The 18,535-nt window shown below is 45.3% G+C and overlaps 1 protein-coding gene across 1 annotated transcript in view; it reads right to left on the bottom strand.

Moving 5' to 3' along the window:
- Positions 1-453: 453 nt before the first annotated feature.
- Positions 454-18,535, bottom strand: part of Csnk1d (casein kinase 1 delta) — a 30,299-nt gene continuing 12,217 nt past the window's right edge. Inside the window, 9 exon segments of the mRNA XM_032913562.1 lie at positions 454-2,569; positions 6,673-6,812; positions 7,829-7,909; positions 7,912-7,971; positions 7,974-7,998; positions 10,222-10,370; positions 11,091-11,261; positions 11,670-11,898; positions 12,727-12,875. Coding sequence (XP_032769453.1) covers positions 2,519-2,569; positions 6,673-6,812; positions 7,829-7,909; positions 7,912-7,971; positions 7,974-7,998; positions 10,222-10,370; positions 11,091-11,261; positions 11,670-11,898; positions 12,727-12,875 — 1,055 coding nt within the window. The 3' untranslated portion in view covers positions 454-2,518.

Below are 18,535 nucleotides of genomic sequence, written 5' to 3'. Positions count from 1 at the left end.
TCCTAGTGCCTGCTGGTAACTAAGGCAGTTGGACACACCCACTTCAGAGCTTCCCTTTCGGGTAAGGTGAAAATTTAAGGCACTAACACAGAGGCCTATTTAAGTTAGGTACTTAGGAGGGCTCACAGAACTATGTCACAACGTCACTAAGGGAACTCATACACATACACCCATGCACACCAGAGTCCAAGGGAATCTTCTTTCTGGCACCTACTTCACCTAGCTTCCCAATACCCACAATTCTGAAAAGGACAAGCAGGAATGTCATCCTGGAAAAGTTGGCTCTGTTGGGTTTGTAAAACCAACACACAGAAGGTTGATGCAAAAGGATTGCTCAGAGTTCCAGGCCAGTCTAAGTATAAACTATCAACCTCAGAGCCCCAACCCACACCAAGTTAGCTTTCATGTGGCTTACATGCTGCTGAAAGAAAGACCACACAAAGGGGAGGGAAGAAAGGTAGAAGTCATTATGAATTTATTATTTACACAATTGTTAAAGTACACAAACACAGTGGTAGTACAAACGCACAGCTCAGAGACTGCTCACCAAGACACAGGTTGATACACACATTCTAACTACGCTTCCTGCGAGGGATGGTGGGATTAAATATTGGGCAAGAACTGTCAGGGCCACACCCTGGAGACTTCCAATGGGCCTAATCTGAGCACAACCCAACAAAGCCAGGCTGAACCTGGATTAGTCTCAAGGCCACCCTGTACCCCTCCAGCACCACAGGTATCTACAAGAACACTTGCCAGGCAGGCCTGCCACTGGAGAGGGAAGGGCCAACTCTGATAAAGAATTTGCAACAAAGATCTCAAACTCGCCCGACCCCCCCAACCTCCCTCTGCACTCCTAGACACACAATCCCACCGAGTCAAGTCTCTCCACCCTAAAATGCTTGCAGAGTAACCAGCTCAGGATTCAGAAAGCACCCACAGGCTCACGTGGCTGGCAGGCACAATTAACAGCCACATTCTGGGATGCTATCACACATCAGCAGTGTGTCCCCCAACCTTGGGCCAGTGCTCAGAGCCAGGGAACTCTGGGAAGAAGGGAGAAGCCATGGTGGCACCATTAGAGCCCAAACCTCCACAGGGAACAAGGTACCCAGCATAACTCTCTCCACAGGCTGACAGGAAAAATAAAGAGATGGACCCACACCCATGTACTGCACCCCATTTCTCAGATGGGGAGCTCAGGTCCTGCCGTCTCTTCATATCCGGTGCACATGGTAGGGAAGAGCATGTTGGCATCCTAACCGCCAGCGGCAGAGCAGCCCAGCCCGCAGATGTGTCCAGCTGAAGATCATGAGGCGTGTGGCACCACACCTTTCTGGAGGTGAAGGTTCTAGAGTCAGGTAGGCAGTCACCTGCTTCTTGGCACTTCAGGGGTGATTCCCTTTGGCCACTGGTCCCTCTGGGCAAACCATGGTGTCTAGGACAGCCTGCTCCCTGGCTCTGAGAGGCAATGACAAACCCAAGTGGCATCTGCATGGGACTATTCAGTCTGTTCCACAACTTCCCAAGTGCAAAGGCATAGAGGCAACCAATCCTACCAAAATATCAATCCTCTCCCTAGAAACCACAAACACAAGCTCAGCTTTGAATCTTGGAATTCTCCAGCAGCCTATATGGCTCTCAAGGTCTCTGCACGTGGGTTCTTCAGTTTTGACTTCCTTCTTGCCTCCTTTGGGAAGAATGCCATGCCATGGTGCTCAGCTGAGGCTAGAACTGCTGAACCCTACTACTCCATGATGTTGTACCCTACCTGCTCTGATGGCTGCAGGCATATCCGTTTACAGTGGGAAAGAGTAAGCAAGATGCCCAAATCAGGCTGATGGGAGCCCACAAGACACACACACACATACACAACTGATGAGAATTTCCTTTCCAAAGTGAACAGCACAACACAAGAAAACAAAACAAAACACACATCCTCGACACTCACATGTGCCCCTCTCTTGCCTGCCTCCATTTTACACAGAAGCTCCAAGCCAGCGTGTCTTAGGATTCTTTAAGGTCAACATCTTTTTTGTTTAAGACCGCAAAAACAGACAAGAAAGAAACAATAAAAAGACAGATTTCTTTACACAGATTTAAGCCAGTAATTTTTAGCAAAATGATACAAAACTGTCTTAACCAAGTAGAAGACTGGTAGCTGCGGTGGGATCATCAGGGAGCGCAGGTCCGCCACCACTGGTGGGAGCTGAGAGGCTCTTCACAGGGAGTCGGGTTCTCTCTGCAATGGTTTCCCAGCCTCTGCTCTTCGTCCCAGCCCCATGACAACTGAGCTCACATGGGGCCATGGTGGCAGCCCCTGGCGATGGCAGCTCTTGGAGCCTGTCCATTTAGTTTGTGTTTTGATTCCCCATGTGCATCGCTGGGTGAGTGGCCTGGAGAGCTCCCGGCGTTAACATTTCGGGTTTAGACCGGGGGGCGTGTCACTAGTAAAGCCATTGGTAACAGAGTAGATCAGCCATGCATTGTCTGCCCTTCACAGCAAAAAGGAGAGTTCTCATCGGTGCACGACAGACTGAAGACCACTGGAAGCCACCCGACCGGGAATCTGTCGGAGCCAAAGCACAGTACAAGGTCAGCATAAGGCCAGAGGAATAGGCCAGCCAGGCGTTTGGGTGCACATAACACAATAGAGCCTGGGAGGGAAGGGATACACTGCCACCTGGCTTCAATCTAAACACCTTCATCCCTGGCTGCACAGAACGGCCTCTGTAGCCAGGACAGAAGTTGGGGAAGAAGTGGCATGCAAGCAAGGAAACCGCAGAGCTGTGCTCCTGTAGATCCAAGTGGAGCAGCGACACTTGCTCCCAGCCTCCCTTCCTAGAAAGAACAGGCACACCCCTTAGGGAAGACGGAAAAATTCTTATCGACACACTTCCAAGAGTGCACACATGTGTTAAACAGAGCAGATCTCCCAGCAGCACAACCCCCACCAAAGCTCAAGCCCCTGATGGAAGGAACCACCAAATACCATGTGGCCAACAAGAGAGGAGCTCAGCGTGGACACCCAGCCATGCACTGACGGCAGGGTAGCAGGTGGCTGTGGCTGGATTAATACAGACAACAGCTGCATGGACAAGATGGTTGGGCAGGTACCAAGTTTGGAAAGAAACATAAAATGAGGACAGAGATAAATGAAAGAGGAAGAGGGATGACTGAAAAAGCCAGGATGGGCACAGACCACCGGGTCTGCATGTAGCAAGAGCTCAAGAAAGCCCAACACCAAGCATGGACCACTCAGCTGAGTACAACAGACACATGTGCTACCAGCACATCTGCCCAGAGCCAGGACTGAGGGCAGTTCCAGCATACTAAATATAATCACAGGAGGCCAGAGGACAAAGGCACAGCAGGATGGTTCCCTAAGGTCACTCAGTCCAGAGATTCTAAGGATGCCACTGATCCCCAGACTGGGTAGCTCACCATTGCTACTCCATAACCCACACAAAGAAAAACAAGCAGAAGAAGCCTCACTCTACCTCCAGCATTTGGCATGCAAGCCCAGCCCACCAGCGAGCCCAGATGACAGGTGGGGAGTTGCTCCCACCTTGCCTGGCACCTGCTACTTGCAGAGCCCCACCATGAGCACACTCACCCAGTGCTGCCTTCCGATGGAGACGAGCAGCTACTTGCCGTGGTGTTCGAAAGGAATGCTATTCTGAGGTGGGGGAAAAGACAGCTGTTGGTAAGTGTCCTGTTGGCCACACCAGCACATGAGATCCTGGTCCCCTGGCTTCTTGTATTGAGCCCAAGTCCTGATGTGTCCCTTGCCTTGACCAAGTCAAGACACGAACAGACACTCTGGGGACTCCAGCTAATGGCAAGTCTCTCCACACAGTGCACAACTCATCTGTCTCTCATGACCCTTGATGAAAGTGACCACTGATGCTTCCTAACGTCATGCTTTAGAAAAGCTGAAATCCGGTGGACGGCGAGGCTGAGGAAGCCCTACAGACTGGTTTCACAGCACTACGCAGCAGGTGGAAGGGATAGCACCTCCCAGGATGCACCCAGGGATACACTCCCTCCTAACAGAGTACCAGGCTGATCTTAGGACCTTATTTTGGGGCAGGTGTGTACTAAGTAAGGCATCAAAAGCAGTAACTGGCACATTTTGAACTGTGCTAGACTGGAAACCTTTCTTTTCAACGAAGGAAAAACAATAGAGATGCACTCATCAGATGCCCTGCAAAGCCTATGTTCTTTTGTCTAACGAGAGCAAACTCACAGATATCAGGCAAAATGGGAACATGGTCTCCCGAGAAGACTTGCCCAATGCAGGGCCCTTCAGGGAAAGGAAGATGCTGAAGAAGCCCAGCTGCTTACAGGCAGTGAGTGTGAGGGCAGGGTTCTACAGGAAAGAAGCGGTGACTCCAGTGACCTGTACCATGCCTTGTCAGCATCATGAGGTGGTGGACAAGAGCAGCAGATGCTTGTCAAGACTGGCTTTAACCAAGTGTATGGACTTGTGGGTGTCATGTTATCTCATAGGATGCACCAACTACTAGAAAACGAGCAGCTGTAGGTAAGGAGGCCGAGTGAAAGGTATGTGCTGTTGTGACAAGAGCTTATATGCACGGTGCTCTCTAGAGTTCATTGTGCTAAGTAGACGCCATCACTCCTACCTGAACCCCTGCTCTCTAGGGAGAAGTTAATACTGGCCTGCCATGCCCCCAGTAACCCCAACTAGCCTTTAATTTCTAAAAGGCCAGAACAGAAGCCTGGCTGAGGGCCTAGAAAAGAGTGTAGAGAGGAATGAATTATTTGGAGGAGAGAACACATCGTATATAATAAGAGCACACTGATGCTGGTGGTACTATGTAACGACAAGGATCCTCTTAAGGGTAGCTGCCTTTTAGTGACAGCACAACTCCCCCAAAGGTGCAGCTATGAAGACAAATGAGCACCCTAGAGACAACCACACATGGCAGAGTGTGAGTCACAGTCTAGAAAATCCCCAACACAGCCAAGGAGAAATTAAGAAACTCCGGGAAGGGAGCCTCCCAACCATGTTAAAGCCTGTTAATAGTTCTCCATGCAGAAACATGAGAGACCAAGCAATCAGAGACTCATCATGTGGAAGGAAGTGCTATTCTGATACCATAAGGCCAAGGAAGCCATAGCCTTGGCAGGAAGAAGCTGGGCTGTATCCCATGTCTTCTTGGTATCCACAAAACCTGATTCTTCCATTTTCCTCCTGGATCCCAAACTAACAGATGTTTCATTTTCATACTGAATTAAAAGCAAAAGAGCCCATCCCTGCCATCACTTCCTTAGCCTCTATCTAGCTGCTGGCATGAAATATGTCCAAACCCAGCCAGGACCCAACACACCACAGGTTGTAGATGAACAGGCAGAATTGAACCATTTCCTAATGTAAACACAAGGATTTGTGTGAAAAACAAAACAAAAAAACCCAAACAAAAACAAAACAAACAAACAAAAAAACCCAAACCAAAGAAAAACAAACTGTTAAGTCTTCCACAAGGAAGCCGAGCTTAAGAGGGTACGGTACACACTGAGGAACTCAATCTCCTGATGTCAAAACTCAAGGCCTAGAACTTAAGTGATCTCTTGTCAAACCTCCTACATCTGTTGTCTTTTCAGGAGAAAATTATACAAACCCAGAAATTTCTGGCAAATAAGGAACGCACAGGAACACCTTTTACCAGTACAGTCCCCAGTGTGGCCTGAGCCCAGAAAGACCCAGGGATCTTGCATTGACTCAATCAATACATGCTCAGTCCTTCCCCACACAAACACTATATTAGGTCCCATAGTGAACCAGAGAGGTGTTGCCATACAAGTGCGCTTCAAAACAAGCTCTAGAAGGGCAGTGGTACTGGCAAAAACCTCCTCAAATTTATCCTGGACCCCACCTAGCCCCATAAGTGGGAGACCCTACTTCAGAAAAAGAAGTGTAATGTTGACAGAAGTTATTCTAGTCTGTTGAACAAAGCAGTGTTGAATGCAAAAGCAGCAAAAGCAGAGAGGAAGAGGACTCAGATGTAGATGAAGGAGTATCTATGAGAAAGAGGACTGGGAATTAGTTCCAACTACCCTACCTTGCCTGTGTACTTCATTAGAGACAGACAGGTCAACAGAAGATGACACTTTATAGCTTGGCACCTCTAACGATCGCTCACAGGAACCCTTCTTATGCAGCCAGTGCCTTTCCTGGTATTCTGCTAAGGAGAGCCTGGCTAGCAAACACAAGTAGTTTTAAAGCCAGGTGTGCCAATGACAGATATCTCCCCATCAAAAGGTACAAGCAAGCAGGCATATTTTGTCTTCCCTGGTGGGGAAGGCGGCGGGGCAGGGATAGGGATGTCCCTCTGAAATGAGCGTAAGAGGAAAAGCTTCACACACAGTTCACAGCCAATCATTACAGTCCTAGCCAGGAAACAAACCCTTTAGAAACCCAGCAAGTCGCAGGCTCCAATGGGTTAAGCATCCACAAAAATAAGAAAAAAAGTAGGAGGAAGAAAGGAAATACATTTTTCACAAATGCTGCCCCACTCCTGACTATGAACCTATAAAGGTCAGTTCTTAAGAAAGGTAGGGAGAGCCGGCGTCAGCACAGTGACAAGGACATGCATCCCCACACCTGGGTCTGGTGCAGCTAGGCCTCAGTGAGTTCTACACGCATACCTGTGAGGTGGACATGCGAGAGGTATCTTGTCGGCCCGTGAGATCAGATGAGGAGACGTTGACTGGGGCCCCACGGTGCAGCCGCATACTCACTTTCCGTTCTCGTTCCATGCCAGAGACGGGTCTAGGAGAGGTGTTGGCTGGAGAGGACGAGAAACCACAATTATTAAATATCCATGGCTCTTTTAACACCTCATTAGATGGAGAGACTGCTCAATGGTCACAGACACTGCTCTTACAGAGGACCAGTCTGGTCTCCAGTATCCATGTGGTGGTGGCTACAAACCACCTCTAACTCCAGTTCCAGGAGATTCGATGCATCTTCTGACCTTCATGGGCACTGGACACACACGAGGCAAACACCCATAACACATGTAATTAACTTAAAAAAAAAAATCTCATGAACAGAGGCTAATGGCCCCAGCCAAGTACATATCCTGAACCCATTGAACTGGCTCAGGGCTTCACATAACCAACTCAAGTTCAAATGTTCAGCAATTCCAAGAAACCCTAGTAGATGAATGCATTTTAAGGCTCCAATGTTTAGCAATATACATGTCTGCCCTGAGTATTCAAAGATTTATGAGAATATCTATGAGAGCTAAACTTTTAAAAAATTATTTATATGTGTGGATGTTTTCCCTACACATCTCTGTGTACCATGTGTCCAAGAAATCCAGAAGATGATATTGGTTCCCCTGGAACTAGAGATTCAATGTAAAAACTTACTTATGGGTGTTAGGAAATAAATCCAAGTTCTCTGGAATAACAGCTAGAGCACCCTACCACTGAGCTAAATCCCCAACCCCACAGCTAGAGCTCTTAACCACTGAGTGATCTCTCCAGTCCCATGAAAGTCAACTCTTACTTCTTCTTTCCTTTGAGACAAGATCTCACTATGTAGACCAGGCTGGCCTTAAGTTCACAGAAAGCCACCCTGCCCTCTTCCCAAATTTTGGGGTTGCCATGCCATGTCTAAAGGTAACATCATGTCCTATGTCCCTGTCCTACCTACTCTTCAGAATGAAGTAGGGACGCAACCCTCAACTGATTAACCCAGAATCTTTTTGAGGCCACATACTGGTGTGGTTAGCAATTCATCAACACATTAAACAGAGGTCCTAGTTTGGTGAAGAACACTAAGAGATGTGCTTACCCGTATGTGAGGTAGGGGTAAGGGGCGTTGGGGGAGCCACTTCCTGGGTTCCCCGCGGACGGCCGGAAGCTGTAGAAGGAGGCCACGAGTGGCTGGATTCCGGGAGTGTCTTAATCGTTCTTCTCGGTCCCGGCGTTCCCTCCAGCATCATCTGCAGCCCGGCTGGCACCCTGATGAGGAAAGATCAGAATGAACAGGAGGAAAGTGGCCATGATGTTTTGTTTTGTCTTTTTAAGGGCACTGACTAGATCCCCAGCTCTGGGGGGAAAAAAAAAAAAAAAAAGAAAAAAAAAAAAAAAAAAAAGCAAAACGAGGGGGAGAGAAAAAAAAAAAGAGAGAGGGAAAGGGAAAAAAAGCAAAAGGGGTAGGGGGAGGGGAGGGGGGGGAGCAAATAAAAAAAAGGGTTTTTCCAAAAAAAAAAAAAAAAAAAAAAAAAAAAAAAAGGCAGCTCTTGGGACAAGACTGCCCTTTGAAATCACCCACACCAAACAGTGAAACCAGAAAGATCATGCTCCCACAGAAATGATTACCTACACAATACCCACGAAGGCCATAGTCTCTCTGCACCCCCTACCATACTGGAATTCACATGTACAACTTGTCATCTTAATCACTTCCTAGCAGTGTTGGCATGCGAGTGCATTATGGAAGGAAAAGGAGACTGCCTAGGAGGGGGAAGAGCAAGGTAGAATCCAGACACTGTGAAAATGCCAGCCTTTCTATGTACAGGCCAATGGCAAGGACAGGAGTCAGGTATCAGTCTTACCACTGTCAGAGGGGGTCTGCAAGCATTTCCCTGTGCCACCTGATTTATTAGCTTTAGTTGTCTTTTGAAGCCCCACTATGGCAGAAGGTCTAGGCATCTTGAGAGCCAGCTTACCCCCTAGGTTGTCACCTTCCAGCTTAGGTTGATCTACATACACACACGTAGCACTAGGCCCAGGCAGGCAGTTCTAGTTCACAGTGCCCTCTATGAGCAGGGACATACATAGTGCAGTTGACAAGGTATGCACTCAGACTAGATACATTACCTACAAAGATTATAATTTCTACTTCAAATTACAAAAGTAATTGACTGAAACAGAATCTTGCTTTGCAGCCCAAGACTGGCTTCAAGCTAACAACCATGCTTAGCTCAAACAAGAATTTTTTTTTTAAATTTAGTTTTTGTCTATTTTATTGAGTTTCATTTTGTAGCCCTGGCCGGCTTGAAACTCACTATATAGACGAGGCTGGTATCACGTTTACAGAGATCTGCCTGCCTTTGCCCTCTGAATGCTGAAATTAAAGGTGTGAGCTACCATGGCTAGTCCAAGAATAAATTTAATTAAAATAGACACGAAAGTTTCACAAAGCCTTGAATTTTAGCAGCAGCAATGTCTGAACGATCACAGGATCACATTCTGACAGAACACCAGGCACTTTAACCCAGAGGCTCTTCTGAGGCCTATGCAGTATACACTAGATTTGGGATGGGGTAAGGGTGCTGGAGGACAAAGAGGGGCAGGGCTTAAGACTACTACTATGCTTCCTACTAGCCCAGACCACCAGGCCATGCCACCATAGGCAGCCGAATCCACAAAGTTCTTAAAATTGGTTATATAATTAGAATATAGGTGGACAGTATTACTTGCAGCACCTGGAAAGCCAAAGTTCATGAGTAAGAGCACTTGCTGCCCTTGCAGAGGACCTGGGTTTGGTTCCCAGCACCCACAGAGGCTCACAATAGCTTCTAACTCCAGTTTCTGGGAATCTGACCTCTTCTGACCTTGACAACACAAGCATACGCACACACACACCTTAAAAAATAATTTCAGAAGTAGCTTTACTCCCTAAAAATTAAAGAGAGGATGAAAATAGAGGAAGAACAGCAGGCAAGCCTTTCCCTAAGGAGGACTCACCAATCTAGAAGGAGCTGACTCTTAGCAGACCTTCACCACAGCTTACTGGGCTTCTTCGTATGCACATCCATAAATGTCAGAGATTTTTCTAATTTAGCATGTTTTGGCTGCATTAAGTAAATGTATTACCTGCATGCAGTAACCACAGAAGCCAGAAGAGGGTATGAAGGGAAACTGGATCACCTAGTTATACTGAGAACTGAACCCAGGTCCTTTGCAAAAGCAGCAAGTGGCCTTAACTACTGTGCCCCAAATGCTATACAGTTTTTGCCTTATTCAGCATCTTCCTTCCCAGTACTCCGAACCACAGGCAAAGTGGTCTGTAGGCCCAGTTTCTACCAAGTGTGTTTGGCTTTTACAATTCTACTGTGCCTTGTAAACATGAGGCTTGCACAGATAGCATAGCTTTACATACAGACCCAGCCCAGCCACCAGTGCCAGCGCCCTGAGGACCAGGCTGATGTCATCCCCTGCTCTAGCAAGTCTACTTACAAATTTGAGCATGTTCCAGTCGAACACATAGTCGTAGGAGAAGCCCTGGCGATGGAACAGATTTCTGAAGAGCTGTCTCAGGTAGGAGTAGTCAGGTTTGTCATCAAAACGTAAGGAACGGCAGAAATTCAGGTATGTGGCAAATTCAGCTAAAGAAACAAGAAACTCAAAGCTAGCCCGGAACTACCAACTGTTGCCAAAGTCATCCAGTTCACCTCCCACAGTGCATATACTAAAGACATTAAAGGTGAGATCTGAAGACTAGTCAGATTCAGGAACTCAGGCCTTAGGGAGACTGCTTGGAAAATAAACTCAGCATGCAAGCAGAGGTACAGTTCAATGGTTGAATGCTTCAAGGCTTGCACAGCACGTGTGAGGCCCTGGATTCCATATCCTGCACCCTCCACATCCTCCAAAGGGTCAGACACCAGAGCAAAATTTAGACATTGAGGGCATTCTTATCCCAGGAGCAATTTCCCTCAACAGCAAAACTCCCTCGGAAATGGCTCTAGGAGGTGAGGGTAAAGATGGTCAGTTTTAGATGTCCTTAGGCCTCCCACTACTGTGTTCCTTCCCCAGTCATGGGGGTCATTTCCCAAGGCTCAGTCCTGCCTCATTCCAGTCTCTTCTGGGCCCCACAGAATACCTTGACAAAAGTGCTTAGGGATTGGGAGTGGGATGATGTGGTGGTGGTGGCAGGTCCCACTGCCACCTTCATATAAGTGCCCATTTCATGTAACTCTTCTCAGAAGGTGAGCAAGTCTGACAGCACAGCCAGAGGCTCTCCATATGAGCATCTAGTTAGCACTGGGACAGGTGGCTGCTGGCATGCCCCAGCAAATTCTGCAGCAAGGATGTGAGGGACTCACAAGGATAGCCCTTGCACAGCACTTCAATTGGAGTGGACATCTTCTTCTCACTGATCCTCTCATACTTCTGCCTCTTGGTGGCGGCCTTCAGCCCCTGCCAGGGGAGAGAGCCCAGGTTGAAGTACATCAGCACGTACCCCAGAGACTCCAAGTCATCCCTTCGAGATTGTTCTGGAAGAAAAAGGGAACTATGTCAAAGATGGCATGTGCGTGTGTATAAAATCAATACCTGGCAAACAAAAAATTAGAAACTTAAAAAATAACAGAAAAATATACTTGCAGAATTATGTCACCAGAAGTTGTCCCTCACATTTGTTAAAGAAACCCCCCCTTAAGACTTCAGGGGAGCAACATCAACATCTTGAAGAACTGCTGGAGAAGCCAGCTTCTGCTACCCCACTGTACTTGGCAATATAGAGATTCTGGTTGCTCAATTCTGCTTGTCTGCTACCAAAGTTGGCTAACAGCCTCCACATCTCTCATCACCTAGGCTGCTACATAAGTTGGACTTTCCCTAATCTAAGGGATGGACAGCTAAAGGTACACAACGTCAAGTGATCCATCTCTGTCAGGGCTCACCAATGCCAAGGTGTGTGTTGATGGAGGCATAGCGTGCTGTCCCTGTGAGGTTCTTGTTCTCTCGATAGGGGATATGCTGGTGGGTGCGGGCATCCCGATACTTCTTGGCCAGCCCAAAGTCAATGATGTAGACCAGGTTGCCTTTCTTTCCCAGCCCCATGAGGAAGTTATCTGGTTTCACGTCTCGGTGGATAAAATTCTTCGAATGAATGTACTCAATACGACTTATCTACAAGGAAACAAAGGTAAGACTGAATCTCATAGTGGTTCATGCTGGAAAAGGAGGCTGCTTGGCAGTGAGGCTCCCATTACACATTCTCTTCTCTACTTTCTGGAGAGCAGTGATTTCAGTTAAGGTAGTCTTCTCTCAAGGTATCCTCAACTCTCTGTCCCGCCACAGGCCCAGACATTTTTTTTCTCTTTAGTTCCCAGAGGAATAGGTAAGACAGCAGGCTGCTTGGTTATGGTTCACATCAGATGGACTCTGTATGAGTCATAAACAAGAATTTCCATGAAAACCATCCAAGTGTTGCTACCAAATGTGGGCTCCCTGAGAGAACTGAAAGTCCATTCGATATGGATACAGGGAGGAGGGGGTGGGAGAAGTTACTTTTTTTTTTTTTCCTTTTTCTTTTTTTTGGAGCTGGGGACCGAACCCAGGGCCTTGCGTTTGCTAGGCAAGCGCTCTACCACTGAGTTAAATCTCCAACCCCATGAGAAGTTACTTTCTAATTCAATCATCTTGAGGCCAAGATTAAACAAATCCCCCTTTCTTTCATGCACAAATGGGTGTAATAATGGAGAGATGGCAACCTAGTAATTTGTTTAGTTTTTTGAGATGGGGTTTTACTATGTAGCCCTTATGGGCCTAGAACTTGCTGTGTAGACTAGGCTGGCCACAAACTCATAAACATCTGTCTGCCTCTGCCTCCTGAGTGCTGGGATTGCAAGCCACCATTGCCAATGTAACCCAGTAATTTACTCTAGCAAGCCAGCAAGCACATGCCAAGTGCTTGCTACACTGCCTGAACACTTTAGGAAAAGGGGTATTGCTTACCATTTGGTCAGCAAGCAACAGAACAGTTTTGAGACTAAACTTCCTTGAACAGAAGTTGAATAGGTCTTCCAGGCTGGGTCCCAGTAGCTCCATCACCATGACATTGTAGTCCCCCTCAGCCCCACACCATCTGATGGTAGGGATGCCCACTGGAAAAGAAACCAAACACAGCACTTCAGCCCATGCTATTGCATCATATCACCTCTATTAGGTGTTTAGCAGATTATGTCTGTGGGTGTTCAAGGGGTTCAGACGATACTGGCAATGTCTGCCCTCGAGTGTGATGTCCACTTGTAATTAAGCTAGACACAGTTAGCACGTGACAAAGAGCAAGCTGACAGGAGTCAAACAAGCAGTGGCAGCAAGTGAGGTAGTTGATTTCATAACATCAGCATCCATGGAAAGAGAAAACATCAGGTAAGACAGGTCCAGAGAAGCCAGCCGGATGCCACAGTTGCACCAGTGAGGCTGGAATCAAATGCTGAGGAACTAAGGAGAAAGAACTGCCATGGGTTGGAGAAGAGAGAAAAAAAGCGTTTCCTTTTTCCAATATCGATGGGAGAAAAGCAAACACAACGACAACTTCTTGGAGAGTCATTCAGATTTTGAAAACACCAACTGGTAGGAGAGAGAATAAAAGAAAAAAACAAACAAACAAAAAACCAGGACAAATCCAACATTAAGAAACCAGTCAGGTGTGGTGATATGCTTATGAGGTAGAGCTCTAGGATCAGAATGTTCACACCTTGGGCTACATACTAAGACCCTGTCTAGAAGAAAACAGCAATCACACCACTGAATAACCCAGAACTCCAAATGAGGGAAGAACTGAAGGATGCCTTCAGATATTAGACCTGAAAGCAGTCAATTCTAAACACTCTCTACTTTTGAAGAATGGGACAAAGACCAAGTATTTTATCTAAGAGCATACACAACAGTCACAAAAAGATGGTTAGAAAAAAGCTGAGAGCACTTGAATACTGCTAGGAACAAGGATGCACAAAGCAGCTTTGCTCAAGTCAAAGAGCAAGCACTACAGAGAAGCTTTATACGATGCCTTGTGCTCTCCTCTGCCTACCACCAGAGCATGAGGTCTAGGAAGCTCCACCTACTGCCACTGGCTTTTACCATATGCACTCCACTTTTGGTTCTGTCATGAGCCCAAGGCCTCTCTTTCCTTTCATGTAAAACATTGAGTGGAGCTTCAATGTGAGTTTAGATGTTTTCGGTGAGATCCTACCATTTGAATTTTTTTTCTTTTTCTTTCTTTTTTTTCGGAGCTAGGGACTGAACCCAGGGCCTTGAGCTTGCTAGGCAAGCGCTCTACCACTGAGCTAAATCCTCAACCCCCCCCCACTTGAAAAATTTAAAAAGTTTCATTATCTCATATCATATATTTTATATCATATAAAAGTATTTTATGGGGCTGGAGAGATGGCTCAGAGGTTAAGAGTACTGTCTGCTCTCCCAGAGGTCCTGAGTTCAATTCCCAGCAACCACATGGTGGCTCAGAACCATCTATAATTATAATTAGGTCTGGTGCCCTCTTCTGGCTGCAGGAATACATGCAGGCAGAAAGCTGTATGACGTATACATAATAAATAAATGTAAAAAAAAAAAAGTATTTTATATCTCATTGAGAACCTATATGACAAATATCTAAATATGAAAGTAACTGAGACTGGGAACCTAACTGGAGACCTAGTATATATTCCTAACAGTATCTTCTATATCCCATATGCCTTATGTGACTTGTGCTCTCTAGTAATCAGCACTCAGACCTACCTCCTGTGCTATATAACATTTCTTCCATCCAGTACTCCATAATCTCTAACAACCCATCTGTCATTTCAATGGTGTGGTGGTCTGAAAGAAAATGGCCCCCATAGTTGTACAGTGAGTGCCACTATTAGGCGTGGCTTTGCTGTCTCAGATGATCAAGCCAAGCACAGCCCCACCCTTTCTGCTGTCTGCTGACCCCAGATGTAGATCTCTCTAGCACCATCTGCTGCATGCTGCCATGCTTCTCACCAAGACAACACTGGACTAAACTGCTGAACTGTAAGCCAGCCCCAAAATGCTTTTCTTTATGAGTTACGAGGTCATGGTGTCCCTTCACAGCAATAGAAACCCTAACTAAGACAGGACAGATGGTTTAGGTTTGCTTTTCTTATTATAAATGACACTGAAGTACGCTCTTATTTATGTATGTCCATTGTAATACACGGAATTAATTCCCCTTTACCTCTGAGTATGTACCTAGAAACACATTTGTTACAGTACAAATTATTTGACTATACAAGGCGTGATGACATCAGCTTTGTAATGGGTAAGCCATGGAGCAGTCACGAGCAAGGCTCTGCTCCCAACGTCCTGCTACTGCTCAGCTGTGTCAATTCCCTACTCGTATCTAGAGTGGAGAATGAATCTGTGACCTTGAATGTATCTTTTATGAAGAGAACAATCACACCCATTTTCTTCTCTCTTGACAATATTTTTTCTATCAGGATACAACCTTCCTATTTATTGCATGTTCAAAAAAAGATTGTGTGGTTTTATGTGAGGCAAGTATCTTTTTGTTGTTAATAATTTCAGTATTTTTTTCCTCCTGAGATAGGGTTTTACTACATATCCAGTCTGGGCTGGAGTTAAGAGTCTTCTGCTCTCTCGACTGTTAGGATTATGTTAGGATTATATGGACATGCCTGTCCTGCTTGCTTCTAGCATTTTTCTCTATGAAATTATTTCTGACCCTAGATCCCATCATTATCCTGTAAAAATGTCAAAGTTCAAAGCTACATACTGAGACCTTGTCTTAACAGTAACAAAAAATGTTTACTTGCAGAAGTCACTTTTGACGCAAGTCACAGTTTAATGCAGTGATACATTAAGGAACTCAATCCACCCCATACTAAGAAGTAACTCAAGAGAATTAAGATGATGCTGATGCCTTAAAGACCCCCCCCAACAAATGCGCAAGTTGTCACCATAAGACAGAACTAAAAAGACCAATGTTACTAGACTTTAACCCAGAAACAGAGGAAGAATGTACATGACAGAAATATCCAACATATGGGGGTAAGATTCTCAATGTTGGCACAATTAAAAAGTTGTGAGACATGTTAGCAAAGGCATGGAGAAACGGGCCCACATATTAGAGCTGGTAGAGAAGGGCCTTAAAAAAATATTAAAATATGGCAAGGGACTGTAATTCCAGCTGCTCGGGGAAACTGAGGCAAGATCACAAGGCTTGTTAGGACTACAGAGTGAGTTCTAGACCAGTCTAGGTAACTTATTGAAACCATGTTTCAAAAAAAAAAAACCAAACACAAAAGTGATGGAGATAAACCTCAGTAGTGGAGGGGCTGCCTAGCATGTGATTGAACTCAATTGACTCAGATTGAAACTCAATAATGCAAAAGAAAAAAGTTGTTATTAAATATAACTAAATCCCATGTCTAGAAAGTTAAAGGAAAGGCACACACACAAATCTAACAGTAAAAGTTGAAAACTCTTAAGATAAAAAAAAAAATACAAGCAAATTAAACATTATAAAGACCAATGAAATCAAAAGTAGGTAAAAGAAACTGCGAAAGCAGTTTCACATTTCATATCTACAACACATCTCACATCTGAAAACAAATCCAGACTCAGCTCCATGAAGCCAGGTGTGAGAACTATGGAGATGGCTATACCAGTGTACAACAAACTGCCCAGAGAGGTGGTGCTCCCTCCTCAGCAGTCCTGCATAAGAGATCCTTCTGAAAGAGGGCAGGAGCACCAGGTGAGGTCCTAACTACACATTCCCACCAATAGCTTTGGGAGCAATAGTACTTCTTAGATGTAACCTTCTCTGAAGAAAATCATGGCTATAGTCACAGCAGGTCATACCGTGGACCTGACAGTCGTTACTCCCTCCCCAATGTGCGTTAATACACTGCTGTCATCATTTGTTCAAGCCCTCGCTGTCTCAGAGTTGGCTAGGAGGCATGTCATTTAAAATGCTCCCTCATTGTCCGAGCTCCTGCTCCAGTCCTGGAACTGGCCAATGCAAGTAGTCTGGACATCTCTCAGCTGGAAGCACACTGAGAAAGCTTGGGACCAGGCCCTGTTCAGAATCACACAACTTTAATCTTCACTTCTACAGCAAGTGAGTGAAAGTTTCAGTCTAGTGATTCTCTCTAAGAGCCACTGGACAAGATTACACAGGTTCAAATCACATGCAACCCCAGCACTGAGAAGGTGAATAGGCATAAAATCCCATCCCTATCCAAGTAGCTACTTACAATTAATACTGGCTGCGAAAGGTAAACCAGTTCTCTCCAATGTAGTATCACTGGGTATGTGTTTCAACAACTCTCTCCAAGGACAGGCTACATTGGCCAACAACAACAACAGACTCCAACTTTTTTCCTCTATGTGCTTTTTGTGTTGTTAGCTTTGTCATATTTTTCTTTTTAAAGTTTTCCCTGTGTTTTTGTTCTTTGAAAGAGAAAAACATGAAGTTGGGTCGTAGGGAGGTAGGAAGGATAATAATATAACCAAAATGTATGGGGGAGGGGGAGCTGCTGGGGTGTGCGCGTGCACACACAGAACTGGAGAGATGGCTCAGCAGGTAAGAGCACTTGGTTGCTCTTGCAGAAGACACAGATTTCATTCCTAGAATTCACACAGTGGCTCACAATTATGCACACATAATTCCAGTTCCAGGGGATCTCACACTCTTTTCTGACTTCTGAAGGCAGCAGGCACTCATGAGATACACATACACACATACATACACACATACAATACAGATTTAAAAAAAGCTGGAAATAGTGGTATACAGCTTTAATTTCAGTTGTCAGGAGACAGACGGAGGTTGACCCTCTGTGTTCAAGGCAAGCTTGGTCTATACAGTTAATTCTAATATAGCCAGGGCTACAGAAAAACCCTGGCTCAAAAAGAAGATGAGGAGAGAGGGGAAGGTTGTTGCTTTAACTGGAATTTCATTTAACATTAAAACCGACTCTAAGAGAACTAACATTGAGCCTTCTTTATGCCATCCAACAAAGCCTTTTAACTTTCTACACAGAATATTTGCCTATCTTAGCATTTATTCCTAAATACCCCAGGTACTTCCTATTTTGTTACTATAAATGTTTTGTTGTTGTTGTTGTTGAGACTGGGTTTCCAAGTGTAACAGCCCTGGCTATCCTGAACTCAATCTGTAGATCAGGCTGGCATTAAACTCACTGAGATCCACCTGCCTCTGCCTCTGCCTCTACCTCCCAGGTGCTGGGAATCAGAGGTGTGTGCCACTATCACCTGGCTATAAATCGTATTTTAAAAATGATATTTTGTGATATTTAAGGTGTATGCTACCATAAATGATATTTTTAAATTACATTTTCCAACTAGTTTCATTGAATTAAACTGACCATATTTTAAATGTTTACTTAATCTGTATATGTGTGTGTACATGCTGTCCACATTGTGTACATAGATAAAGGTCAGAAGATAACCTTTTTAGGAATTCGAGACAGAGTCTCTCTTAGGTTCTGCTTCTGGCCTGTGAAATCCAGGCAATTTATCTGGCCCATGAACTTCTGGGCTATTTTCCTGTTTCCACCTTCCATAATTTAATCCACTGAGCTAATAACTCTCCAACCCAACTGATGGAATTTTGATCTTAAGTTGAATAAACTATTAATTTTTTTCTATGTTTACTCTAGGAAATTCTATCATATGCAAACAAGTACCAGGAATGTCAAAAGGTTACAAAAGGCATAGAGCATGATTGCATTACATAACATCAAACTCATCTTTA

The sequence above is a fragment of the Rattus rattus genome, chromosome 9 (genome assembly GCF_011064425.1).
Source record: "Rattus rattus isolate New Zealand chromosome 9, Rrattus_CSIRO_v1, whole genome shotgun sequence".
NCBI classification, from domain to species: domain Eukaryota; kingdom Metazoa; phylum Chordata; class Mammalia; order Rodentia; family Muridae; genus Rattus; species Rattus rattus.
This window is presented reverse-complemented; position numbering and strand designations above follow the sequence as displayed.